Below are 24,139 nucleotides of genomic sequence, written 5' to 3' on the forward strand. Positions count from 1 at the left end.
TGGAGAATTCTGGTACCTCTCTCTTGGCTAAGCGGATTCTATAAATAAAGGTTCCCCCTGGGTTGGGGCAGCGATATGGAGCTGTGGGATGAGCCCCGAATGGGAAGCCACTGAGTCTGGTGCTGGCTTCTGATCTGACCTTTACCACTGATTTGCTGTGTGACCTTGGGCATTTCCCTTTTGGAGCCTCAGTTTGTTCATCTCTCAAATGGATAATGAAACTTCTTAACAGACCTCACCACAGGATCTACCGGTTGTCACACTCAATGAGGTGCAGAATAAGGTGCTTCTTCTAGAGATGGTGCTATTATGACGTCTGTGGGCATGCTTTTCACTGTGTAATGCTGGAGGCTGCCCAATGCCAGGGCCAGAACAGAGCTCTTTGTTCCATAGCTGGTCTTACTACCTCCCTGGCACTTTGCAGGGTAATGCATCCTCCACCGCCACCCCCCCCCCCCCCCGCCCACAACCCACTGTCTAGGCCTCATGCCCAAAAAAGAAATGAAGACATGGGAGCCAACATTTTATTGGAGAAGGCTGAATAAACACAAGTTTTATGAGTACCTTGAAGTTATAGAATTTGCTGGGGAAAGGAATTGGAAAGGACAAGAGGCCAACATTCAAAATGGGGTGGACCAGTTCCCCTGAGCAGATAGGAATGAGAAAGGGAGGAGTTGGCAGAGAAAATCTAGACTTTCTGGTCTGCTACGGAGCTGAGGCCCACGCTGCCAGAATCCCATCTTCCCCTACCTCCATGGGATTGAAGAATTCTGTAGCTCCCATTGGATCATGGAGGGGATGATGGGAGGCCTGAGTTAGGGTGACTTCTGTAAGCATCTCATTTGGATTTTATCTCCACAGGGTCATAGATGTAGCAGCCCACATCACCAATGTTCACACCTGAGGGAGAGAGCCTCATCACTCAGGGCCTTGGGGCCAGGGGGTACTGGGCTTAGGGCTGGAGGGAACTGGGAGGGACCTGGGATATATCTGAGTACAGGGGAAGTTGTCCACACATCCCCACAGACCCACATGCCATACTTTAAGCCCAGTGTCTAGGGTGGGGCTGCCCACCTTTGGGGCCAAACAGGTAGCCGTAGCAGGGGATGTGGCAGTAGGGGACGCCGTCATGCTGGGACACAGAGAGAAAGAGAGCGCTCTCAGCTTGGCTCTTTTCCTATCTCCAGCCTCTCTCCTCCCAGCATAACCACCCATCCCTTCATTGCTCACCTCAGCATGACTCCCAGCAGTCAGAGTCTTCCGGCAGCGCTGGCACCTCAGACAGGGTCGGTGCCAATTTCTGCCCAAAGACATCACCTTCTCAGCTGGTGGTGGAGAGAGTTAGTAACCCTAGGGGCAGGGCAGGGACCCTTGCACCACCTCCCTGCCCTTTGATGCCCACCTTGTACTTCCCTCCTTTCACTTTCTCTTGTCACTTACCAAAATAGACAGGTTCCTCACAGCCAGGGCACAGCGAGGTCTCCCCAGTGAATGTCTTCATGTGGCAAGGGCCTTTAAGGGGAAGAGGCCCTGGCTAGGGCTGAGGTGGAGGCCAGGCCTAAGTAGGGCCCTCTAGCACCAGTCTGCATATGGCACTGTCCTCTTCCCAAAGCCATGCTCACTCCAGAGCCTCCCATCAGGTGGCCATAAGTATGCCTTCCTCAGACAGAGCTGAGTCCCCTCTGATCCCACCTCCTGTCCCATCCCTATCTGCAGGAGGGACCACCTACTTCCTTTTCGTCCTCCCAGGGGTTCAGGTGCCCACCAGCCCAACCCTGTCAGCAACTCAATCCTCAGGAAACCTGAGCTGATATAAGAGCTGCCCAGGGCAGGGGTGTCAGGTGTTTGGGGAGCACGGTGTCACTGCCCACTGTAGGGGACAGGAGAAAGTAACAGAGGGGAGCAGTGGAAGAATGTGAGGGACTGGCCCTGTCTCAATGACTCCTCATAAGTCATTCCTTCCATGGTCTTGCCTGGGAGAGCCTGACTTCCAGGCTAGCTTTGCCTCTGACTAGCTGTGACTACACAAGGTCACTTGCCCTCTCTGACCTCAGTTTCCTCGCCTGTAAAATGGGTGTGGTAATGCCATTTGCCCACTTTACCTATGAACTCAGCAGCTGACATGAGGAAACATAAAAAAACTGGTCTTGGATAATGGAAGATTTTGCCATGAACAAAGTTGTAGGAATGTGAGGCATAGGACTATGTGAGAGACAGCCACCAGCTTCCACCCTGTTCCCCAGCCTAGGAAGGATCAGAAGGAGGGGGCTCAGCCTCACTTACTTTTCTTGCGCTGGGGGAGGCCAGTCCTGGGCCTTGGGGGGCTGAAACTGCTGGGGTGGAGGGGAGTGGTGTTGGCACGGGTGAGAATGGGGGAGTTGTAGAGGTAGGAGCCCACACCACCAATGTTCACCCCTGCAGAGAGAAGAGGGTGAGTCAGACTTGAGTCTCCAGGTCCCTGCCACAGAGAGGGTTTCCGCTGCACTCTGTCCCCTTCCAAGCTGGTACTTACCACTGGGTCCGAAGAGAATCCCATAGCATGGCTTGTGGCAATACGGCCTCCCATTGTGCTAGGCACAAGCAGAAGAAAAGGGGTTGCTCAGGGATAAGGGGGCTTCTCCTGTGTCTCACAGGTCTTCCTACCAAACACACTGCCCGGTGTCTGCCTACTGGCCTGGGCTGGGCTGGTGGGGCTGGGAGGGGCAAGGGTGGGCTGGCATGCCAGAATTGCTGCTGTGGTCAGGGGAAAAGGGCAAGCGCAGGTCAGGAAGCAGTGCTGCTGCCTTCTCCTCCCCCTCAAATGGCATGGGGCTCACCAGTACTACTCAGGGTCCCCAAATCCTGGCTGGTGTGGGGCCCACCCTGGAAGTGGTTTTGGGAGTTGCACTGAGGTTGCCTTTGGTGAGCTGACAGGGCCACAGTGGGGCTGGTGCCTGGGGGACAGTAACAGACATAGGGTGGTGTGCCCCAGATAGGTCTCACCTCTGCATGCCCTCCTGGGGACAGGACACTGTGGCAGTGCTCACATTTCAGGCAGAAGCGGTGCCAGTTCTTGCCCAGGGAGCTCACCTTCTCCGCTGTAGGGAACAAGGTGGAACCAGGCTGCCAATCGCCCTCCTTTCCCCCCTCAGCCCCATCCTGCTTCCGGGAGACGGTGGGGAGTGTCTCCAGGAGGCCAGCTCCATCCCGCCAGAGTGCCGGTCCCACAGCTAGAAGGGAGTCTGGGGTTGCACCCGCGCCTGTTCCTCGTGTCCTCAGGGAACCCAGCGGCTCACACTCGCCCAGTTTTCTCCCGCTTCTCAGCCCGGGCCTCACCGAAGAAAACGGGTTGCTGGCAACGTGGGCAGGTCCAACTCATGGCTCCGCTCAGGTAAGCTGGTTGCTGCACACAGTAGGCACCCAGCAGGGACTCCGTTCCACCCTCTCCACTGGCTCCACCCATGACTCAGCTTGGAGCCTCATTGGGCTGAACCCCTGTTCCTCAAAGCCCATTAGTTGCCAGAAATTTAGCACTACTCCACCTGGGGGACGCTGGCGCCTTCGCAATTACTTCCAAACACTAAAGCCTCTCACTCTCCGAGAAGTGAGAAGGTCCTGAAGCCAGACTGTGGGAAAAGGGAGCAATGAAGACACTTGGTACTAGTTTCTGGCTTGGTACGGAGAGGGAAAATGCCTTGAGTGTAGACACCACGAAAGCACTATTATTTCAAACCCAAAGCGAGGGTTTAGGGGTTCTTTGAAATGGTTTAATTCCATCTTGGCAGTCTCACAGGTGGTTAAGAGCACCGGAATCTGCAGTCCATCTCTGCTACAGGCAAATTACTTAACCATCCTCTGCCTCTGTTCTGCACAATACTATGATGATAAGTCTCTACCTCATACGACTGTTGTGAGAATTATTTACGTTAATACATGCAGAGTGCCCAAACAGCACCTAGCATATAAATGCTATAAAGCAATTACTACCATAATGAACTCTTAGTTTGGAAGCCTCAAAGGGTGGTTCTGCAAACAATGGTTTGCTTGTAAAATTATGTTTATTAAATTTAAACTATAATTCAATCACCAATTACATATTCCTAATTTAGTTTGTTTTAAGATGCTTTAAGCCGAAACCGGTTTGGCTCAGTGGATAGAGCATTGGCCTGCGGACTGAAAGGTCCCAGGTTCGATTACGGTCAAGGGCATGTACCTGGGTTGCGGGCACATCCCCAGTAGGAGATGTGCAGGAGGCAGCTGATCGATGTTTCTCTCTCATCGATGTTTCTAACTCTCTATCTCTCTCCCTTCCTCTCTGTAAAAAATCAATGAAATATATTTTTAAAAAAAGATGTTTTAATATTTGTTTAAAGTAGCTCAACAGCCCAGCACGGTGGTTCAGTGGTTGAGCATCGATCCATGAACCAGGAGATCATGGTTTGATTCCTGGTCAGGGCACATGCCCGGGTTGCGGGTTCAATCCCCAATGTGGGATGTGCAGGAGGCAGCTGACCAATGATTCTCTCTCATCATTGATGTTTCTATCCCTCTCTCCCTCTCCCTTCCTCTCTGAAATAAAAATAATAATAATTTTTTTTAAAGTAGCTCAGCAGTGCTTCAAAGGACACTTCAAAAATGGAACCTCACAGAATGGCAGAAAAACATTTGCAAACATGTATCTGATAAGGGTCTAGTAACCTGAATATATATAAAGGACTGTTACAACTCAATAATAAAAAGACAACCCAATTAAAAAATGAGCAAAGAATTTGAATAGGCATTTTTTCCAAAGAAGATATACAAAAAGTACATGGAAAGATGCTCAACATCATTAGTCATTAGGGAAATGAAAATCAGAACCACGATGATATACCATTTTACACCTATTAGAATGACTATAATAAAAAAGTGAGCCCTAGCTAGTTTGGCTCAGTGGATAGAGCATCGGCCTGCGGATTGAAGGGTCCCAGGTTCCATTCCAGTCAAGGGCACATGCCTGGGTTGCGGGCTCCATCCCCAGAAGGGGATGTGCAGGAGGCAGCTGATCAATGAATCTCTCTCATAATTAATGTTTCTATCTCTCTCTCCTTCTCCTTTCCTCTCTGAAATCAATAATATATATATATATATATATATATATATATATATATTTTTTTTTTTTTAAAGTGAGTATTAAGTGTTAGTGAGGATGTGGCAAAACTGGATCCCTCATACATTGTTGATGGAAATGTAAAATAGTACAGCCCTTTGAAAAGAATCTAGCAATTCTTCAAAAGGTTATTATATGACCCAGCAATTGCATTCTAGGTATATACTCAAGAGAAAAGAAAGCATTGGTCCACATAAAAACTTATACACAAATGGTCACACTACTTCTATTCACAATAGCTAAAAGGTGGAAACAACCCAACTAATAAACAAAATGTGGTATAACCATAATAGAATATTATCCTATACAATAAAAGCCTAATATGCAAATTGTCCCCTCGACCAGGAGTTTGACCAGGGGGCGGGGCCAGCCGGCCAATCGCCTGCGGCCCCTTCCCCAGCTGGCCCCGCCCCATATGGTGGCAGCAGGCGGCTGGGGGAAGGGAGGCCCTGGCCGGCAGCCAGCAGCCACTAGGGACCTACCCATGCACGAATTTCGTGCACTGGGCCTCTAGTTCAGTTATAAAAAGGATTGAAGCACTGATTCATGCTATAACACGAACCAGAGAAACATTGTTAAGCCAAATAAGCCAGACATATAACACCACCACATATTTTATGATTCCATTGATATAAAATGTCCAGAATAGGAAACCCACAGAGAGAGAGAGATTAGTGGTTGCTCAGGGTTTTGGGAAAGGGCTAATGGGTATGAAATCTCTTTAGGGGAAGATGAAAATGATCTGGAATTAGATATTGGTGATAGTTGCACAACCTTAGGAATATATGAAAAATCGATGAATTGTACACCTCAAAAGGGTGAACTTTATGGTATGTGAATGTCTCAATGTTTCAGTTTAATATCTCAGTAATAATGATGATTATGACAATAATGCCTTAAGTGAACTACTTAAAAAAAATGGTAGCCTAGCAAATGAGGGATAAAGAGGGAGCTGATTACTTTGTACCCCAGCAGAGCAGACCACCTTGATAAAATATCATGGTGAAATGAAGTTTTTTCTGGAGTAAGTTCCTCTGTGGGTTTTTGTTTTAAATATGTTTTTATTGATTTTAGAGATAGAGAGGAAGGAGGAGGGAAGGAGAGATAAAACATTGATGTGATTGCCTCCCATAAGCACCCCAACTGGGGATCAAACCCATAAACTGGGTATGTTCCCTGACTGGGGGGTCAAACCAGGGATCTTTCGGTGTACACGCTACACTCAACCTGAACAACACCGGCAAGGGCTAAGTTCCTGTTTTGTAAAGTCAGTTCAGAAGGGCTTAAGGGTGTGTGGGTGGGTGTGCAGGCACACATCATTGGGCTGCAGTGCTGTGCCCTGTTGGGTAAAAAGAGTCCCTCTCTGAACTTAAGTTTCCTCAGTTGGGCCATAGGGATGGGACTGGTGTCTACAAACTTCCACTTACACTCCTGTTTCCCTCACTTGTCTTCATCAGTACTTTCTGATCATAATTCCTCATTGATTTCTAAACATACAAGGCTTGCACACTGTGAAAGAAACTTTTCTATACTTTCTCATTATTTGTTTCTTGTTTCGGAGATTATTTCAAGATCCTTAGATTTATAACTGTTTCTTGAAGGGCTTCTTTTTAACAAACTTGAAAAATATTAGTTTTAGTCTCCACTGATATTTTACTCTTATGTTTCTGCCTCTCTCATTTGTTTCTTCTTGTAGAAGGTAGCTCGAGGTTCGGTGCCTTTGCTCTCTATGGCACTAATGAAGAAGGTCCCATTTCAGGAGATTGGGAGGACTTGTTGTATTTATTCTTAGATATGCTGCCTCCTTTAGGAAGGGCTAGCTTCATCTGCCCAAGAATCCATCTTCAGCATTTCCAGGGCACATCAGTTAATCCTTTCCTAAGAATGCCTAGTTCTTTCTGCTTTGGATCGTATTATACACATGCCCGAGACTCCTAGACAGGTCATTTTTATCCTAGCATCCAGCACAAGGCCCCACTAGAAGAAACAGGCATCAAAGTGTGAGTACCATGCTGCTTCTACACAACTTACAATGTCAGTGGGACAAATGCTTTACTGCTCCCCATCTTCTGTGGCCTTCCTATATTGTATGTCATGACAAACATAGTATGTCTCATCTCTTCTATTTCTTCACTTAGGAAAGACTAGTTGAGACTCCTCCTTTCTAAATATTTGCCATCTATATGCAGGTACAGCAAATCACAATATTCCATTCTTCTTCCTTGTCTGGTTTCCATTATTCTGACTCTAAAAGAGGCTTTGTAAAGAATGCTTCTAGGGCCCTAACCGGTTTGGCTCAGTGGGTAGAGCATCGGCCTGCGTACTGAAGGGTCCCAGGTTTGATTCCGGTCAAGGGCATGTACCTTGGTTGCGGGCACATCCCCAGTCGGGAGTGTGCAGGAGGCAGCAGATCGATGTTTCTCTCTCATCGATGTTTCTAACCCTCTCTCTCCCTTCCTCTATATATTTTTAAAAAAAGAATGCTTATAGGGGTGCCCTCCCTCTTGGCACCCTGGCCTTTCTTCCCTCTCAGGCATGCATCTCCTAAACTCTAAGGATCCCCACTAGACTTGCAATCCGGGGAGCAATGGGCAGCAGCAGCTAATCCTGGGCTAACCTGTCTCCAAGGCCCCTTTTCTCTGATTTTGCAGTGAGCAGCCCCACCTAGGTTCATTTCTTTCCTATAACATTTCTAGAGTCAAAAGCAGCTCTGTTTAGGTTCTCTCCTGTTGCTTCTTCTATCTAAGCCCTTCCTTATTTAACTGCCCCCAGCTTTAATAAACATACTTAAAAATGTTATTAAAAAAAGAATGCTAACAGGGAAAACAAACATTTCTTATAGGAATGTACTTACAGTTGCTGACAATGGCTGTTTTGAATACTATGTGTGACTAAACCTCTAAAATGATATTATAACAAAAACCACAAATGGATAAGTCCAGTTGAGTGTAGGTACAGTAGCTCCCCTTATCTGCAGGAGATATGCCCCAAGACCCTCAGTGCATGCCTGAAAGCACAGATAATACTGAACCCTGTATAGACTTTGTTTTTTCCTATACATAATTACCTATGATAAAGTTTAATTTATAAATTAGATACAATAAGATAGTAACAATAACTAATAACAGAACAATTATAACAATAGAAGCAAAGTAAGGATTACATGAACACAAGCACTGAGATGCAGCAACAATTGATCTGATAACCAAGATGGCTACAAAGTGACTAACAGACAGGTAGCAGATACAATGTGGATATGCTGGATAAAGACATGGTTCACATTCCAGGCCGGATGAAGTGGGACTATATGAGATTTCATTATGCTACTCAGAACAGTTCACAATTTAAAACTTAAGAATTGTTTATTTCTGGAATTTTCCATTTAGTATTTCAGGTTGACTGCAGGTAACTGAAACTGCAGAATGTGAGACTGCGGATAAGGGGGGACTATTGTATTACCTACTCAACTGTCAGGGTGCAGCTTCTGTCATCCCCTTTTTTGTTTAAAATATATTTTTATTGATTTCAGAGAGGAAGGGAGAGGGAGATAGAAACATTAATTGGCTGCCTCCTGCATGCCCCCTATTGGGGTTCGAGCTTGCAACTTGGGCATGTGCCCTGACTGGGAATTGAACTGTGACCTCCTAGTTCAAAGACTGATGCTCAACCACTGAGCCACAACAGCTGGGCTGTGTCATCCCTTATAGGGAGGCAGCCCCCCCCCCCTTTCATAACGATGATTGTTCTCTTGGTGTCCCCCACTCCCTGCTTTTCCTGCACAGACCTCTGTTACAGTATCTGTAAATGCTGTATTACACTTACCATTTATTTATCTGACTTTCTTCAATTAACAGGATTGACCAACTAATCTGTGTACCTATAGCACTAAGTATGGTGTGGGTGCTCAGTAAATGATCCTTATTATTATTAAAATTTACCATTAACACTTTTTACCTCATGTTTTTAGGTAGATGTATATTTTAGGATTGTTATGTTTTCTTGATGAATCAATCCCTTTATTTTTGTTGTTAGGCAAGAAAAAAGCATTTCACTCTAGGTGAGTAGTGGTGGAGAATTACTTCAAACACCTGGAGGGCCATCACATGGAAGAGGCATTAGGGCACTACCAAGACCCCTGGCTAGAGGGGTCTATTTTTCCTGTAGAAAAATACAGGAAAGCAGATTTGGATTCAGTCTAAAAAGAGAACTTTCTAATAGAGCCCAAACATGGAGTGGCTGCTTTAGACAGTAGTGAGCTTCCTGTCTTTGGGTGTCATAAGTAGCAATGGACAACAAACCAACTGATCATCAGTGTTGCAGAAGGGATGCAAGACAGACGAACCTTTAAGGTTTTGTCACAATTTGAGAATATATGATTTTGTAATTCCATTCCCAAAGAGAAGTTTGAAATTTGTATTACCAAGGAAGCATTGCTAAAATAGTGACAGCTACCACCTATGGAGTGCCAGTCATAGGCACTGTAGTTGTTATTTCTGCCCCTACAACAACCTGATGAGGTAGTTATATGTTACATTACCAATTGTACCATAAAGGAAAGTAAGAAAAGAAATGGAGAAGCTAAGAAATGTGTTCAATATCACATAGAACCAAGCAAGCATTCTGATTTTTGAGCTCATACTCTTTGCGCTTTATGCTCCTAAGCATGGTTTCTGCTAAGTTGCCTGTGTGTTTCAGTCTGAAAGGGTACTATTCTGGTCTGCACAGCACGTCTATATCTGAAGAGGGCCTATTCTGGCAAATAATGTCATTAAAACTTTCTTAGTGCCCTTATGATAAAAGTTTTTAACTTCGCTCCAGGACCATCCACCTTTTCAGTCTTCTAGTCATTTCTCCTGTTGCATCAACTCCTCCAAACACACTAATTGAGCTGCCAAAGCTCTTTCCTGTCTCTTTTGGGGAACTTACTTCCCAAGAGCTTCTCCTCACTGATTCCTGCCTAACTTCAGCGTCTCCTCATCTACTCAATAACAGGATATTGGCCCAGGCACACTCTCATTTAGCATCCTGTGCTGGAGCATAGGGTGCATACAACCTATGACAATTTATTTTCCCTGAGTGCTGAACCAAATGTGGGGAAAAAGGCAGACGGAGACCTATGATAAAAGGCTAGGTTTGTAGATTAATGGGAGAGTAAAACAGGTCTGCCAAACTCCTGTCCCCCAAATCTAGGCTTGGTCTACCCCATTAGTCTATGTGCTCCATGACAGCAGGGACCAGGACTGTTTTGCCAACCACTATGTATGCTTCCCATGCCTTGTTCAATCTCTGGAACAGTGTTCAGTAAATACTTGCTGGTGAATGAATGTTAAATGTTATACACAAGTCTCTCTCAAGTGTGAGCAGATGAGGGCTGATGGGATAGATGTGGGATTAGGAGGGGGCTGTAGGGGTGGAGAGTTTTACAACAAAAGCCCTGGAGCAAGGGAAACTCAGTTGTTTAGAAGTAAGGACTCAGAAGTTTGTTTCTTAATATAATAAAGATCTGCATGTATGATGGAGTATGATTTAAACTGATTCTGGTTTTAAATACTAGGTAACTAATAAAGTAAAAAGAGAACTGAAAATTTGCCTTGGCAGGAAACCAGCCCCACTAACCACAGTAATTCACATGAACTTACTAATTCGGCTCAATTAGCAGGAAGTACAATTAAGTCTATCATTAAATACATGGCAAATGAGAGAATGTGGGAAAGTGTCATGTAAGCTATAAAGCATCTTACAAATATGGCTGCTTATTATGACAACTATAAATTCTGCTCATTTTATATCTTTGTAGACTTGCTCAAATACATGGCTATATGCTTGTGACTTTTAAGGCATTATCAAAAACTTTGTTCTTATAAGTACCGCGCGCTAACCGATTGCGCCACTGGAGCTCCGGCAAACTTTGTTCTTACATGACTTTTTTGAAAGGTTTCACTTGGTTCTGGTATATTAATAAAAATCAGCCTTACCTCTTTATTGTGTTTCTTAATTTTTATAACCCATAACCCTGTGCTTTCTCACTCTATCTTCTGAATATAACCTCCAAGTAAAAAGCTTTACTCTCTGTAGTTTATATTACTTTAAAACACAAACAATAAAAATAGAAACACACACAAAAGAAATGCTTTCTTAAACACATACTAATCCTCCCACCTGCATAGAATTGCTGCTGTATAATCATATTATTTATGGTTCTTATAAGAGTCTGATTTTTTCCCTTTTTTCCAGCATCAACATGCCATCACATGAACCTGTTGAGAGTACTCTGTATATAGTTACTTGTGGTTAGCTATTGAGTTGACTACATTTTGTGACATCAGCTGGACTAATTCAGAATCAAGACTACAGAAAAGGATCCCCTGACCCTTCACCATGGCTACCTATGCTCATGAAAAAAAAATCAACAACAGCTTTTAAAAAGTGTTTTCCATACAGAAGGCCGAGAGACATATGAAAACATGCTCAAAGTCACTAATCATCTGAGAGATGCAAATTAAAACAACGAGATACCTTATCACACCTGTCAGAATGGCTATCAATAGATCAACAAACAACAAATGCTGGCGAGGATGTGGAGAAAAAGGAACCCTCGTGCACTGCTGGTGGGAATGCAGACTGGTGCAGCCACTGTGGAAGACAGTATGGAGTTTCCTCAAAAAGTTAAAAATGGAACTCCCATTTGACCCAGTAATTCCACTTCTAGGACTATATACCAAGAAACCAGAAACACCAATCAGAAAGGATATATGCACCCCTATGTTCATAGCAGCACAATGTACAATAGCTAAGATTTGGAAACAGCCTAAGTGCCCATCAACAGATGAGTAGATGAAAAAACTGTGGTACATTTACACAATGGAATACTACGCTGTTATAAAAGAAGAAGGAACGTTTACCATTTGCAACAGCATGGATGAACCTGGAGAGCATTATGCTAAGCAAAATAAGCCAGTCGGAGAAAGATAAGTATCACATGATCTCACTCATTTGTGGACTATAATGATCAACATAAACTGATGAACAAAACTAGATCTAGAGACAAATGGCAGAGGAGGTGGGGCGGGGGGGTTAAGAGAGCAACCAAAGGACTTGTATGCATGCATATTAGCATAACCAATGGACACAGACACTGGGGTGGTAGGGGCTTGCCTGGGGTAGGAATGGCTAGGGTGGTGGGGGGGAGGTCAATCAGGGAAAAAGGAGACATATGTAAAACTTTAGACAATAAAAAAATAAATAATAAATAAAATAAAAAGTGTTTTCCATGCAAAGATGTAGTTGGCTTCTCAATTATCACTTGGAAATGCATATTTCATCTAAAAGTATATAAAAATAACTACCTATAAATAATTTGTAGCATGAAAAATGTATCCATATGCTGGAAACTGAGAAGAAAAAAAAGAGAAGTGAGATTTGGTGGTCAGCTTGTTTATAAAGGGTGGCAATGCCCTACCAGCAATTTCCTCATCTTCTTATTAAGGTCTTGGGGGTAATTTTTTTTACAATATACAAGAATAGTCCTCACCACCATCATCACCTCCACTACCTCTTCTCCCACCCACCAGAAAAGAATAGCCCTTCCAGGTCATGAGACTATGTTAATGGAACTAAAACAATTTAATCTGATTAATTAAGGCAAGTACAAATGCTTACCTTTATATAGTTTTCAGTTTCTTCATGAAGCTCAAGGTCACAGAATCAGGAGTCAATTTCCAGCCTCTTGCCAACTCCAAAATGTTTGATCTTTTTCTCTCCTGAACTTTTGGAACAGGCAGAGCTATAAGAACTTTATTTCTAATCTCTTACAAGTCCTCCACCCCAACTATTACACACACAAAAGAGGACAGCAATTACCAGTATCTCAGTAGGGACAAGAACTTGAGCACCCATCTCTTGATCAGCAGCCACAAAGAAAATGGCTACAAAGAAGGCACTGAATCTTTGTAGCTCTATAGGCATCATTTTATTTTCTACTTAGAAGCAATTCCTTTGGAGAACTTCATCTCCCCACATTCCACATTAATTCAACTTAGTCTAGATTGTTCAGTAGGGTAGATTCTGCCTTCCCATGGTGAGCTTATGACCTGGGCCTGGTCTGAGTACTTCATCTACCTAGCCACAGTAAGTGTTCAGAAATAGAAATGTGGCCCAAGTCACACTAATCAACATTCTCCCTGAGACTTTTCTAGTGTTATAAGGAAAAATACACTCTCATTTTCTAGAGCGAAGCCTATAAGGACCATGGTAGCTTGAGACTGTAGGGCTATCTTGCCCCTGAGTGGAGAGAAAATGAGGCCAAGCAGAGCTGAGGGAATAAAGAGAGTCCTGATGACATCTCTAACCTCCTGAATCTAACGGTACCTCAATTTCTCAGTTACCAAGGCGTAAATTTTTTAAATCCTTTAATATATATGTAATTGATTTCAGAGAGGAAGGGAGAGGGAGAGAGAGATAGAAACATCAATGATGAGAATCAATGATCGGCTGCCTCCTGCACGCTCCTGACTGGGGATCAAGCCCACAATCTGGGCATGTGCCCTGACCGGGAATAGAACCATTACCTCCTGGTTAAAAGGTTGACACTCAACCACTGAGCCACATGAGTTAGTCACCAAGGTGTAAATTAACCTCTATCCATTTTTGTCTTAAGCTTGCTTGAGTTAGATTTCTGTTACAACCAAAAGACTCTAATTAATACAGTATGCACTTTTACACAGGTAGAAGTACTCCTTCTTGTATTTTAGCATTACATCATTTTGTGTGAAGTTCTGACACTGTAGATAGCTTTGTATACATATTTTCTTTTTAAACATACATATTTTCTTAATGCATGATTTTCAGAATAACCTTTAAGAAAAAAAACTATAATCCGGCTGGCATGGCTCAGTGGTTGAGTGTCAACCTATGAACCAGGAGGTCACAGTTCGATTCTCAGTCAGAGCACATGCCTGGGTTGCGGGCTAGATTACCTGTGTGGGGTATGCAGGAGGCAGCCAATCAATGATTCTCTCTCATCATTGATGTTTCTATCTCTCTCTCCCTCTCCCTTCCTCTTTGAAGTCAATAAAAAAATAGTTTTTAAAAAAGACTATAAAATAATATGGATCTAAGAAATGGATCTTAGATAAGTAATACAGTGGGGCCTTGACTTACGAGTTTAATTCGTTCCAAGACTGAGCTCGTTAAGGAGCTCATTAACTCAAATTACTCTGTCAACTCAATGTAAAAAATTGGCCGAGAGACAGCTGGTATCTCAAAAAACTCGTTAGTCGGGACACTTGTTAAGTCAAGGCCCCACTGTACAATTAAAAATGGGCAAAGGAGCCCTGACCGGTTTGGCTCAGGGGACAGAGCATCGGCCTGCGGACTGAAATGTCCCAGGTTCGATTCCGGTCAAGGACATGTACCTTGGTTGCGGGCAAATCCCCAGTAGGAGGTGTGCAACAGGCAGCTGATCGATGTTTCTCTCTCATCGATGTTTCTGGCTCTCTGTCCCTCTCTCTTCCTTTCTGTGAAAAATCAATAAAATAGGTTGGAAGAAAAAAAAAATGGGCAAAGGATTTGGATAGTTCTCCAAAGAAGATAGACAAATGGGCAATAAACACATGAAAAGATGCACGACATCATTAGAAGAAATGCAAATCAAAACCCTAAGGAGATACCACTTCACACCCACTAGGTTGGCTACATGAAAAAAAAGGAAAACAGAAAACTCAATTACTGGAAAAATTGTAACACATTAGAGAAAATGAAACACATTTCTGGTAGGAAAGTGAAGTGGTACTGTGCTGGGCTGCATATCTGGCGCTTCGGCCAGGCGGGGCACCCTGTGCTCTCTGTTCCTAGAACACATAGATAGGAAGGTGGTCACTGTACTGATGCTGTACTGTGTCGGGAACAAATTGTGTAAACAAGGCTTTGTAACTAACTTTGTGGTTTTTGCAAATAAAAATGCTGTAACTCCTGTAATCGGCACTGCAGTTCAGCCTTTGCTTCGGCAGGGTGCTGTAACTGTAGTCGCTGGCCAGCTTAATAAAGGCTCCTAAATCTTGATCTGAGTCCCTGGTGGTCGTCTCCATTACAGTACAACTGCTGTGAAAAATAATCTAACAGTTCCTCAAAAAGTTAAACATAGTGTGATGTCACAGAAATGGCAAATTAGAGAGCTCCAAGAATCAGTTCCTCCACTGAAGCATCATTAAGCTGGCAAAAACTGATAATCAACTTGTCTAGAACTCTGGAATCTAATTTTAAAAAAACTACAATGGAGTGCAACCAGTGGTGTGCTTAATGAAAAAAGCAGCAGCTAAACTTTAGTAACAAAGCGCTGTGATATTTGTACTTACCTGTCTACCACCCCCTACTTCCAGAGCTTGATGCCAGCCAGGGGGACAGCAGCCACATTTCTGGTATGGTTTACTGGTACCAGGGGAGGCAATATGTACCTTGTTCTCAGAAGTTTGTGGCTGAGAATTTTGCCCTGTCTAGTGGTTCCCTGAGGAACCTGTGCTGAGGTTGTCTGTTTTGCCCTTCTCAGGCTGAAGCAGCTTTCCAAGTGGCATCTGCTGAAAGCATATAAAGATATATACTATCTGTGGCTGCCTAGAGGAAGGGACAATGAATGGACAAAAAAATGCAGATAGATCTAAAAGCCTGGAAAGTAGCAGACTGAGGAGCAAGATACACGAGAAAATAAGGACTTGGAAGGGCTATGGGGAAATCTGGCAAGCAAAATGCATGCCCAAGACCGATGCATGTTCAGAAAAGACTTGAGAGGACTCTAGGCTTGCACCTTTGGCTGATCTTTGTGATCCATGCAACCAAGAGGTAAAGGCTAAGGTAGCATTTTAGACAAACTGACTTAGTATTGAAGTTGCTCCAGTTCAGAGCCAATCTGAAAAAACCAGGAGAGATGATTTTTGGTGTGTTTTTTTCTGTTATTTTGTTTTTCATTCCAAACATTTAAAGAAATCTCTGTCAGGTCACTGACTGACTGCTAAGATAATGAAACAGAGATTTCAGTGATATAGTCTTAGCAAAATTAGTTTGGAAAAGTCAATAAATGAATTATTACAGCCTTGAATAATCAACAGCAAACCAGGGGGGAGGGATCTCATTTCCAGACTGAGATATAATATTAAAAATGTTAAACAAAAAGTCACAAGTTTAAAATAGAAAAAATATGGTTCATTCACAGGTGTAAAAGAAGTTTATAGAATGTTCATAGCAGCACAATTTACCATAGCAAAGATCTGGAAACAGCCTAAGTGCCCATCAGCAGATGAATGGATTAGAAAACTGTGGTACATCTATACAATGGAATACTATGCTGCTGTAAAAAAGAAGGAATTATTACCATTTGCAACAGCATGGATGGAACTGGAGAGCATTATGCTAAGTGAAATAAGCCAGTCAATGAAATAAAATACCACATGATCTCACTCACTTATGGATAATAAAGACTATTATAAACTGATGAACAAAAATAGATACAGAGGCAGAGCAGCATCGAACAGACTGTCAAACTACAGTGGGAAGGCTGGGGAGGGTTGGGGGGCGCCAGGGGGGTGGTAAGAGATCAACTGAAGGACTTGTATGCATGCATATGAGCATAACCAATAGACATAAGACACTGGGGGGTAGGGGAGGCCGGGGGACTGTCATGGGCGGGGGGGGGGGGGGGAGGAGACATATGTAATACTCTTTGTAATACTTTAAGCAATAAAACAAAATTTAAAAAATAAATTTTAAAAAAGAAGTTTATAGAAACCATCACCAAGGGATCCCAAATATTGGATTCACTAGACAAGTATTTTAAATCAATTGTCCTAAATATACTCAGAATAAGGAAAACAATGGACATAAAATTAAAGGGAACCAGGAAAATGAACAAATAGAGAATATAAAGAGATATAAATTGTAAAAAGAACCAAATAAAAATTCTAGAGCTAAAAAGTACCGTAGCTGAAATAAAAAACTCACTACAGAGGTTCAATAGTAGATTTAACCTGGAAGAAGAAAAAAAATGAGTAAACTTGAAGATATAACTATTGGAATTATTGTCTGAGAAGCAGAAAGAAAAAAGAACACAGAAAATGAACAGGCCCTGGCCAGTGTGGCTTAGTGGCTGGAGTGTCAGTCATCCTGCGCATGGAAGAGTCAAAATTCAATTCCCAGTCACAGCGTGTGCAGGAGGTAACCAATCAATGTGTCTCTCTCACATCAATGTCTGTCTCTCTCTCTCTCCTCTCTCCTCTCTCCTCTCTCCCGCCCTCTGTCCCTTCCACTCTCTCTAAAAATCAATGGAAAAATATCCTTGGGTAAGGATTAAAAAAAAATTTTTTATGAAGAAAATGAATAGAGCTAAGGGAACCAGAGGACACTACCAAGCAGACCAAGATAAGCATTACAAAAATCCCAGAAGGAGTAGAGAGAGAAAGAGGCAGAAAGTATTTATTTTTTATTTTTTAAATGGCTGAAAACTCCCCAAATTCGATGAAAGACATGAATTTACACATTAAGAAAGTACAACAAACTCAAAGTAGGTCAAATTCAAAGAGATATACTCCAAGAAACATTATAATCAAACTGTCAAAAGATAAAGAGAGAACAAGAGAAGTGACTTATCATTAAAGAGAATTTCAGTAAGATTAACAGCTTATTTCTTATCAAAAGCCAGAGGCCAAAAGGTAGTCAGGTGGCATATTTAAACTGTTAAAAGGACTTTCAACCAAGAATTCTATATTCAACAAAACTACCCTTCAAAACAAAGGGGAAATTAAGACCTTTTCAGAGAAACAAAAGCTGAGTGAGTTCATTACTAGTAGACCAGCCTTACCAAAAATGATAAAGGGAGGCCTCTAGGATGAAATAAAAAGGACACTAGACAATAACTCAAAGCCATACAAAGAAAAATTTTAAATGTGTTAAAGGTAACCACATAGGTAAATATAAAAGCCAATATTATTATGTATTTAATTTGTAACTCCTCTTTTTGTTTCCTATGATTCAAAAGACAAATGCTTAAACAATAATTATAATTCTATGTTAATTGGCACACAATATATAAAGATGTAATTTGTTATAAAAACAACCTAAGGAGGGAGACAGAGCTATATAGGAGTAGATTTTTTTGTATACTTTCAAAGCTAAATAGGTATCAATTCAAACTGGATTGTTATAAACTTATTGTGTTAATTGTAATCCTCATGGTAACCATTAAGGAAATAACTTTTAAAATATAGAAAAATATGGAAACTCCTTCAATATGATAAAGGGCATTTATGAAAAACCTACGTCTAACATCATAAGGGTACAGACTAAAAGTTTTACCCCTAAAATTAGGGACAAGACTAAGGATGCCACTTTTACCACTGCTTTTCAGTATTGTACTGGATGTTCTAACTAAAGAAATTAGGTAAGAAAAAGAAATAAAAGGTATCCAATGAGGAAAAGAAGTAAAACTACCGATACCCAGATGACATGACCCTATGAATATAAAAAATTCCCAAAGAATGAAAACAATGACACCAGAACAAATTAACACTTTCAGCAAAGTTGCAGGGTTATAAGATCAACACTTAAAAGTCAGTTATGTTTCTATATAACTGCAATGAATAATCTGAAAGGAAATTAAGAAACACTTCAATTTATAACAGCATACAAAATAATAAAATATAGGAATAAATTTAACCTAAAATATATAGGAATAAAAATAAAAATATACAAGAAAAGCGCCTGGCAGTGTGACTCAATGGTTGAGCATCGATTTATGAACCAGGAGGTCAGGGTTCAATTCCTGGGAAGTCAGGGCATGCCGAGCTCGATCCCCAGTGTGGGACGTGTGAGAAGCAGCTGATCTATGATTCTCTCTCATCATTGATGTTTCTCTCTCTCTCTCTGAAATCAATAAAACAATATATTTAAAAAATAAAAATATACAGGAATAAAAATAAACATACAGAAAAACTACAAAATACAGTTGATCCGCTAAAAAATCCACATGTAAGTGGACCTGGGCAATTCAAACCTACATTCAAGGGTCAACTATATTTTCAATCAGAGGTTGGGAATATGCATATGAGGAGGGCTGACTTAAGTTACATGCCGATTTTTGACTGTGTGGGTGGTTGGCACCCCTAACTCCCACATATTCAAAGGTCAACTGTACTGCTGAAAGATATTAAAGATGACCTAAGTAAATGGAAAAGCATACCATGCTCATAGATTGGAAGACTTAATATTGTTAGAATGGCACTACTATCCAATATGATCTAAAGAGTCAATGCAATCCCTGTCCAAATTCCATTGGCCCTTTTTTGCAGAAATAGAAAAGCCAATCTTTAAATTCACATAAAATTTCAAGGGGGCTCAAATAGCAAAACAATCTTCAAAAAGAAGTCAATTTCAAACTTCTCAATTTCAAAACTTAGTACAAAGCTACAGTAATCTAAATAGTGGTACTAGCATAAGGACAAATATATAACCCAATGAAATGGAATTGAAAGTCCAGAAATAAACCCATATATCTATGGCCATCTGATTTCCAACAAGGGTGCCAAGTCCAATCAATGAGGAAAGACAGTCTCTTCAAAAAATGGTGCTAGAGTAACTGGATATCTACATGCAAAAAAATTTAGTTGGACCCTATACTATATACAAAAATGAACTACGAATGAATCAACAACCTAAATAAAGAGCTAAAACTATTAAACTCATAGAAGAAAACATAGGGGTAACTCTTCATGACCTTGGATTTGGTAATGGATTCTTAGATATTACACCAAAACCACAAACAAAAAATAGATAAATTAAGATATTTTGTGCATCAAAGGACATTATCAAAAAAGTGAAGCTGTCAGCCAACATCATACTCAATGGGCAAAAACTAAAACCATTTCCCCTAAGAACAGGAACAAGACAGGGATGCCCACTCTCACCACTCCTGTTCGACATAGTACTGGAAGTATTAGCCATTGCGATTAGACAAGAAGAAGAAATAAAAGGCATCCAAATTGTGTTTTTTTTCATATGTACCTTATACTTTAACATAACATTTTATTTTTAAAAAGTTATCACTATCCAGCCAGTGATGTTTAGTGGTTGAGCGTTGATATATGATCCAGGAGGTCACAGTTCGATTCCCAGTCAAGACACATGCCTGGGTTGTGGGCTCAATCCCCAGTAGGGGGTGTGCAGGAGGCAACTGATAGATAATTCTCTCTCATCATTGATGTTCCTATCTCTCCCTTCCTCTCTCTGAAATCAATAAAAACTATCTCTTTTTTTTTAAGAAACCCAAAGGGAAAAACATTATTCTAAAAAATGTTCCCTTTCCTCCTGCCCATCCCCCAGGTCAGCACCTCTTAAAGGGGAGCTTCAGACACAACTGGAAAATGGAGGTCTAAGCAGCAAACCAGGGACTGGTTAGTAGGTGAGTTATAGTGAGGAATGAAAGCTGTGACCAATTCCCTTGATTGCCCCTGACCCGAGGAATGTGGTAGCTGATGAGAAGCCTATCTTGGGCTGGAGCAGGGGAGATAAAGTGGTGGTGACAAAGTGTTGGCAGCCTGGTACTAGGCTGTTTTCCGTTGCTTCATCTACAGGGTCATGCTTTAGGAATGAGTAGCCCTTAATTGAGTTCAGCAGCAAGAGGCCCCAAGATACTTATTACCCTTTACCTCTTATTCTATTGATGCCTTTGTACATTTTTATTTATTTATAAAAATATATTTTATTGATTTTTTACAGAGAAGAGGGGAGAGGGATAGAGAGTTAGAAACATCAATGAGAGAGAAACATCGATCAGCTGCCTCTTGCACGCCCCCTACTGGGGATGTGCCCACAACCAAGGTACATGCCCTTGACCGGAATCGAACCTGGGACCCTTGAGTCCGCAGGCCAACGCTCTATCCACTGAGCCAAACCGGTTAGGGCTGTTTGTACATTTTTAAATATTTGTAATGTTATGAGTATTCCCAAAAGTTACCCAAACCATATACTTATCTAGGCAAAAATTAGACTTACAAGACACTGAAAGTGCCTGGAATTATATATAGGGAACAAAACTAGGCTACTATTTTTAAGGGTAAATCTGGAGCAGGGGAAGCTCAGACATAAATGAATCTAGAGTTTATAAAGGACTTAAAGCTCAGCTAAATTTTATTGGTTCTGGTTCTCATCTTCACTGTGTTCCTAAGCCTACAGTCCCAAAGCACAAAAGAAGGACCCACTGGCAATTTAGATGGAGAGAGTAAGGTATTTCCTTGGTATTTTGAAATGATGCTGCCTTGCTTCTGTGTACCAAATGTTTCAATGTATGTAGGAGAGATAGTAAAACTGATTGGAAACTGGTTAACAGCTGAAGTCTGAAGTTCAAGAATTATTCAGACACCTCCTTTGTGATTGTATGCCTTTCCTTGAGCCCCTTTTGTCTACTCATACTCCTCCTCTAAGGATATACCAATTTTCTACCTTGATTCTTGTATGGACCAGTAAAGAAGTCTGAAATCAAGATATGAGATGTTCTCCTTGTTGGGAACACTTGGATCCAAGGCCCAGGAGGCATGAGACGATCTAAACTCCACACCTTTAACGTAAGTATTATGGCACAAAATGATTGATGGAAGTTAGAAGATGATTTGAGATGAGGAGTGGCAAGTTTAAAACATCTCTCTCCTATGCCTCTCTTCATCTTGTTCCTCCTCTACTGACATGCTATATAATAAAAGGCCAATATGCAAATCGACCAAACAGCGGGACGACCGGTCACTATGATGCACACAGACCACCAGGAGGCAGACATTCAACACAGGAGCCGGGTTCACGGCTGGCAAGTGCACAGGCAGTAACGGGAGCCTCTCCCGCCTCCACGGCAGCTGGACATCCGCCGAGGGCTCCCAGACTGCGAGAGGGCGCAGGCTGGGCTGAGGGCCCCCCACCCAAGTGCACAAATTTCGTGCACTAGGCCTCTAGTACATACATATTTGCTCACCCAATTCACCATTTACTAGCAGCTAAAATGACAGGACCTCCTCCACAACCCACTCCTGCCCCAGCAGCCATACCCACCTTCTGGAAGTCAGACTCTAGAGGTGACTGCCTATTGGCCCCAAGGACACTCATCATTTCTGTGGTACCTGTGGCTTCTATCACTGGGGCAGAGATGTCTTCTGCAGTCCTTCCTTCTGGAAATCTGAAGGCTTCTGCAATTACTCCTGAAAAGAAAGGAGGATAGGTAGGTGAAGGGTCAGTAAATGTCATCATAATTTATCCTTATGTAGGTATGCTATAGGAGGGCTGGACAGAACTTTAGCATGGGCAAAGTAGCAGAGAGATAAGAGAAAAATAATACCTTAATATGGTTGATTTTATCTCTTTGCTTTCTTTCTCTACATCCTCTACCATTATTTAACTCTGACTCCATTTTTACCCTGCTCATTCACTTCCATTAAGCATGCTCATTTCCCTTATTTTCTACAAAACTCCTTTCTTGCCTGATCCTCAACAAGTAGAAGGAAAAGCCGGTAAAGCTTCCAATCAGTACATCTGGATATGAATTGTCTTTTTGCATGCAACGAAGACTTTGTGATATATAGAGTACCTTTATTAAAATAAGCTTTGTGAAAACAGGAATCTTGATTTATGTAATATAAATCCAAGTGCTTATACAGCATGAAAGGAAATACATAACCAGCTCAACAGACGTCAGGGCAAGAGAAAGAGAACAGAAGAGAGGAAGAAGAAAAAAATGGTTTTCATCAAGAATAGAGATTCTTAAAGTGTGTGTTTTGCCCAGCCTTGATGGGAGTTAGAGGAATCTAGGGAGTCTTGAGGGAAAAGCAGCAAGACCTATTTGTAATGATGGAAAACTGACAAGACGAATGAAGACAGGAATGCACTGAGTGGGAGACGCACAACTTAAAAAAATAAAACAATTTTTTAATATATAAAAGTATATAGAAGGAAAAAGAAAAACCTGGTCTATCATTCCACAGCACCAAAAAAACACTCTCTGACATAAATATTATATATTTTATATGTGTGTATACATGTTTTGTGTATAGAATATTATATTTCATATAAATGCATTTCATGGTCAGAATGTTTGAAACAAAAAAGATACAAAATAAAAAGTGAAAGCATCCCTCTTCCAAAAGCAACCTTTTTTGGTTAATGTTTCTGCTTCCTTACAGAATAAAATTGGCAGCTTGATGTAGTTTTGATGAGGTGACAAGATGATGTTGAGCCATAAAGGGTTGAATTATTCCTTCAGCCAAATCAGAGAGATTTGGAGTTTGACCAACTAACTTCAACATGCCTATAAAATCTGGCTGGAAGGAGAAAGGGAGTCATCTGAAAATCAGAGTCCCCAAAGCCTTTTATTGCTAACTCTAAGGTCAGTTTACCCCCATTTCCCATCCTCAATTTTTCTTCTAGGAGTTTCAGGGCCAGTGTGTCCCCCTTCTGGCCTGGCACCACTATTCCAGAATGCTATTGAAATGAAGGGGTCACTGGCAGCCTTGACATGCACTCATTGTAATAGACAGTGCTTTGTATACAAAGATCCAGGACAGAAGCAAGAGGACAGACAGCTGGCTTGTGCAGTACTAAGCATCCAACAAATACAATCAATGTATAGCTTTTACCCACTTATAAATTGCTAAGTATTAACAATCAGTTAATAAAAAATAGTTACTATTACCACATTGCTTCTATTTTTTTAAAATCCTACCCGAGGACTGTTTTGTTTGTTTGTTTTCATTGATTCTAGAGAAAGGAAGGGAAAGGGAGAGGAAGAGAACATATATGGGAAAGAAAAATTGATTGGTTACGCGCCCCAACAGGGAATCAAGCCCACAACCCTTCGGTGCACAGGACAATGCTCTAACCACCGAGTAACACCGGCCAGGGCCCCACACTGACTTTTTAAATGAACTTTTATTGCGCACTCTTTTGTGCCAGGCAACTACGCACTGTAAATACAATGGTAAAAACAGTAAGCAA

At 41.9% G+C, this 24,139-nt stretch overlaps 1 protein-coding gene across 5 annotated transcripts; it reads right to left on the reverse strand.

Annotated features, from left to right (window-relative positions):
* Positions 1-510: 510 nt before the first annotated feature.
* On the reverse strand, positions 511-22,321 carry CRIP3 (cysteine rich protein 3). 5 transcript variants are annotated; one of them, XM_023764124.1, is made up of 8 exons: positions 22,205-22,321; positions 2,983-3,077; positions 2,513-2,570; positions 2,284-2,415; positions 1,441-1,512; positions 1,231-1,325; positions 1,075-1,132; positions 511-900 (listed from the first exon to the last, which is right to left on the reverse strand). In XM_023764124.1, the coding sequence occupies exons 5-8, from the start codon at positions 1,499-1,501 to the stop codon at positions 839-841; spliced, it is 276 nt and encodes a 91-aa protein (XP_023619892.1). In that variant the 5' UTR covers positions 1,502-1,512; positions 2,284-2,415; positions 2,513-2,570; positions 2,983-3,077; positions 22,205-22,321; the 3' UTR covers positions 511-838. The 5 variants fall into 5 exon arrangements, with proteins under 5 accessions (XP_023619892.1, XP_023619893.1, XP_023619889.1 ...); XM_023764125.1 differs by lacking the exon at positions 2,513-2,570 and having other exon boundaries at positions 1,441-1,540; XM_023764121.1 differs by having other exon boundaries at positions 2,284-2,570.
* Positions 22,322-24,139: the final 1,818 nt, after the last annotated feature.

This window comes from Myotis lucifugus, unplaced genomic scaffold, assembly GCF_000147115.1.
Source record: "Myotis lucifugus unplaced genomic scaffold, Myoluc2.0 scaffold_318, whole genome shotgun sequence".
Classification (NCBI taxonomy): domain Eukaryota; kingdom Metazoa; phylum Chordata; class Mammalia; order Chiroptera; family Vespertilionidae; genus Myotis; species Myotis lucifugus.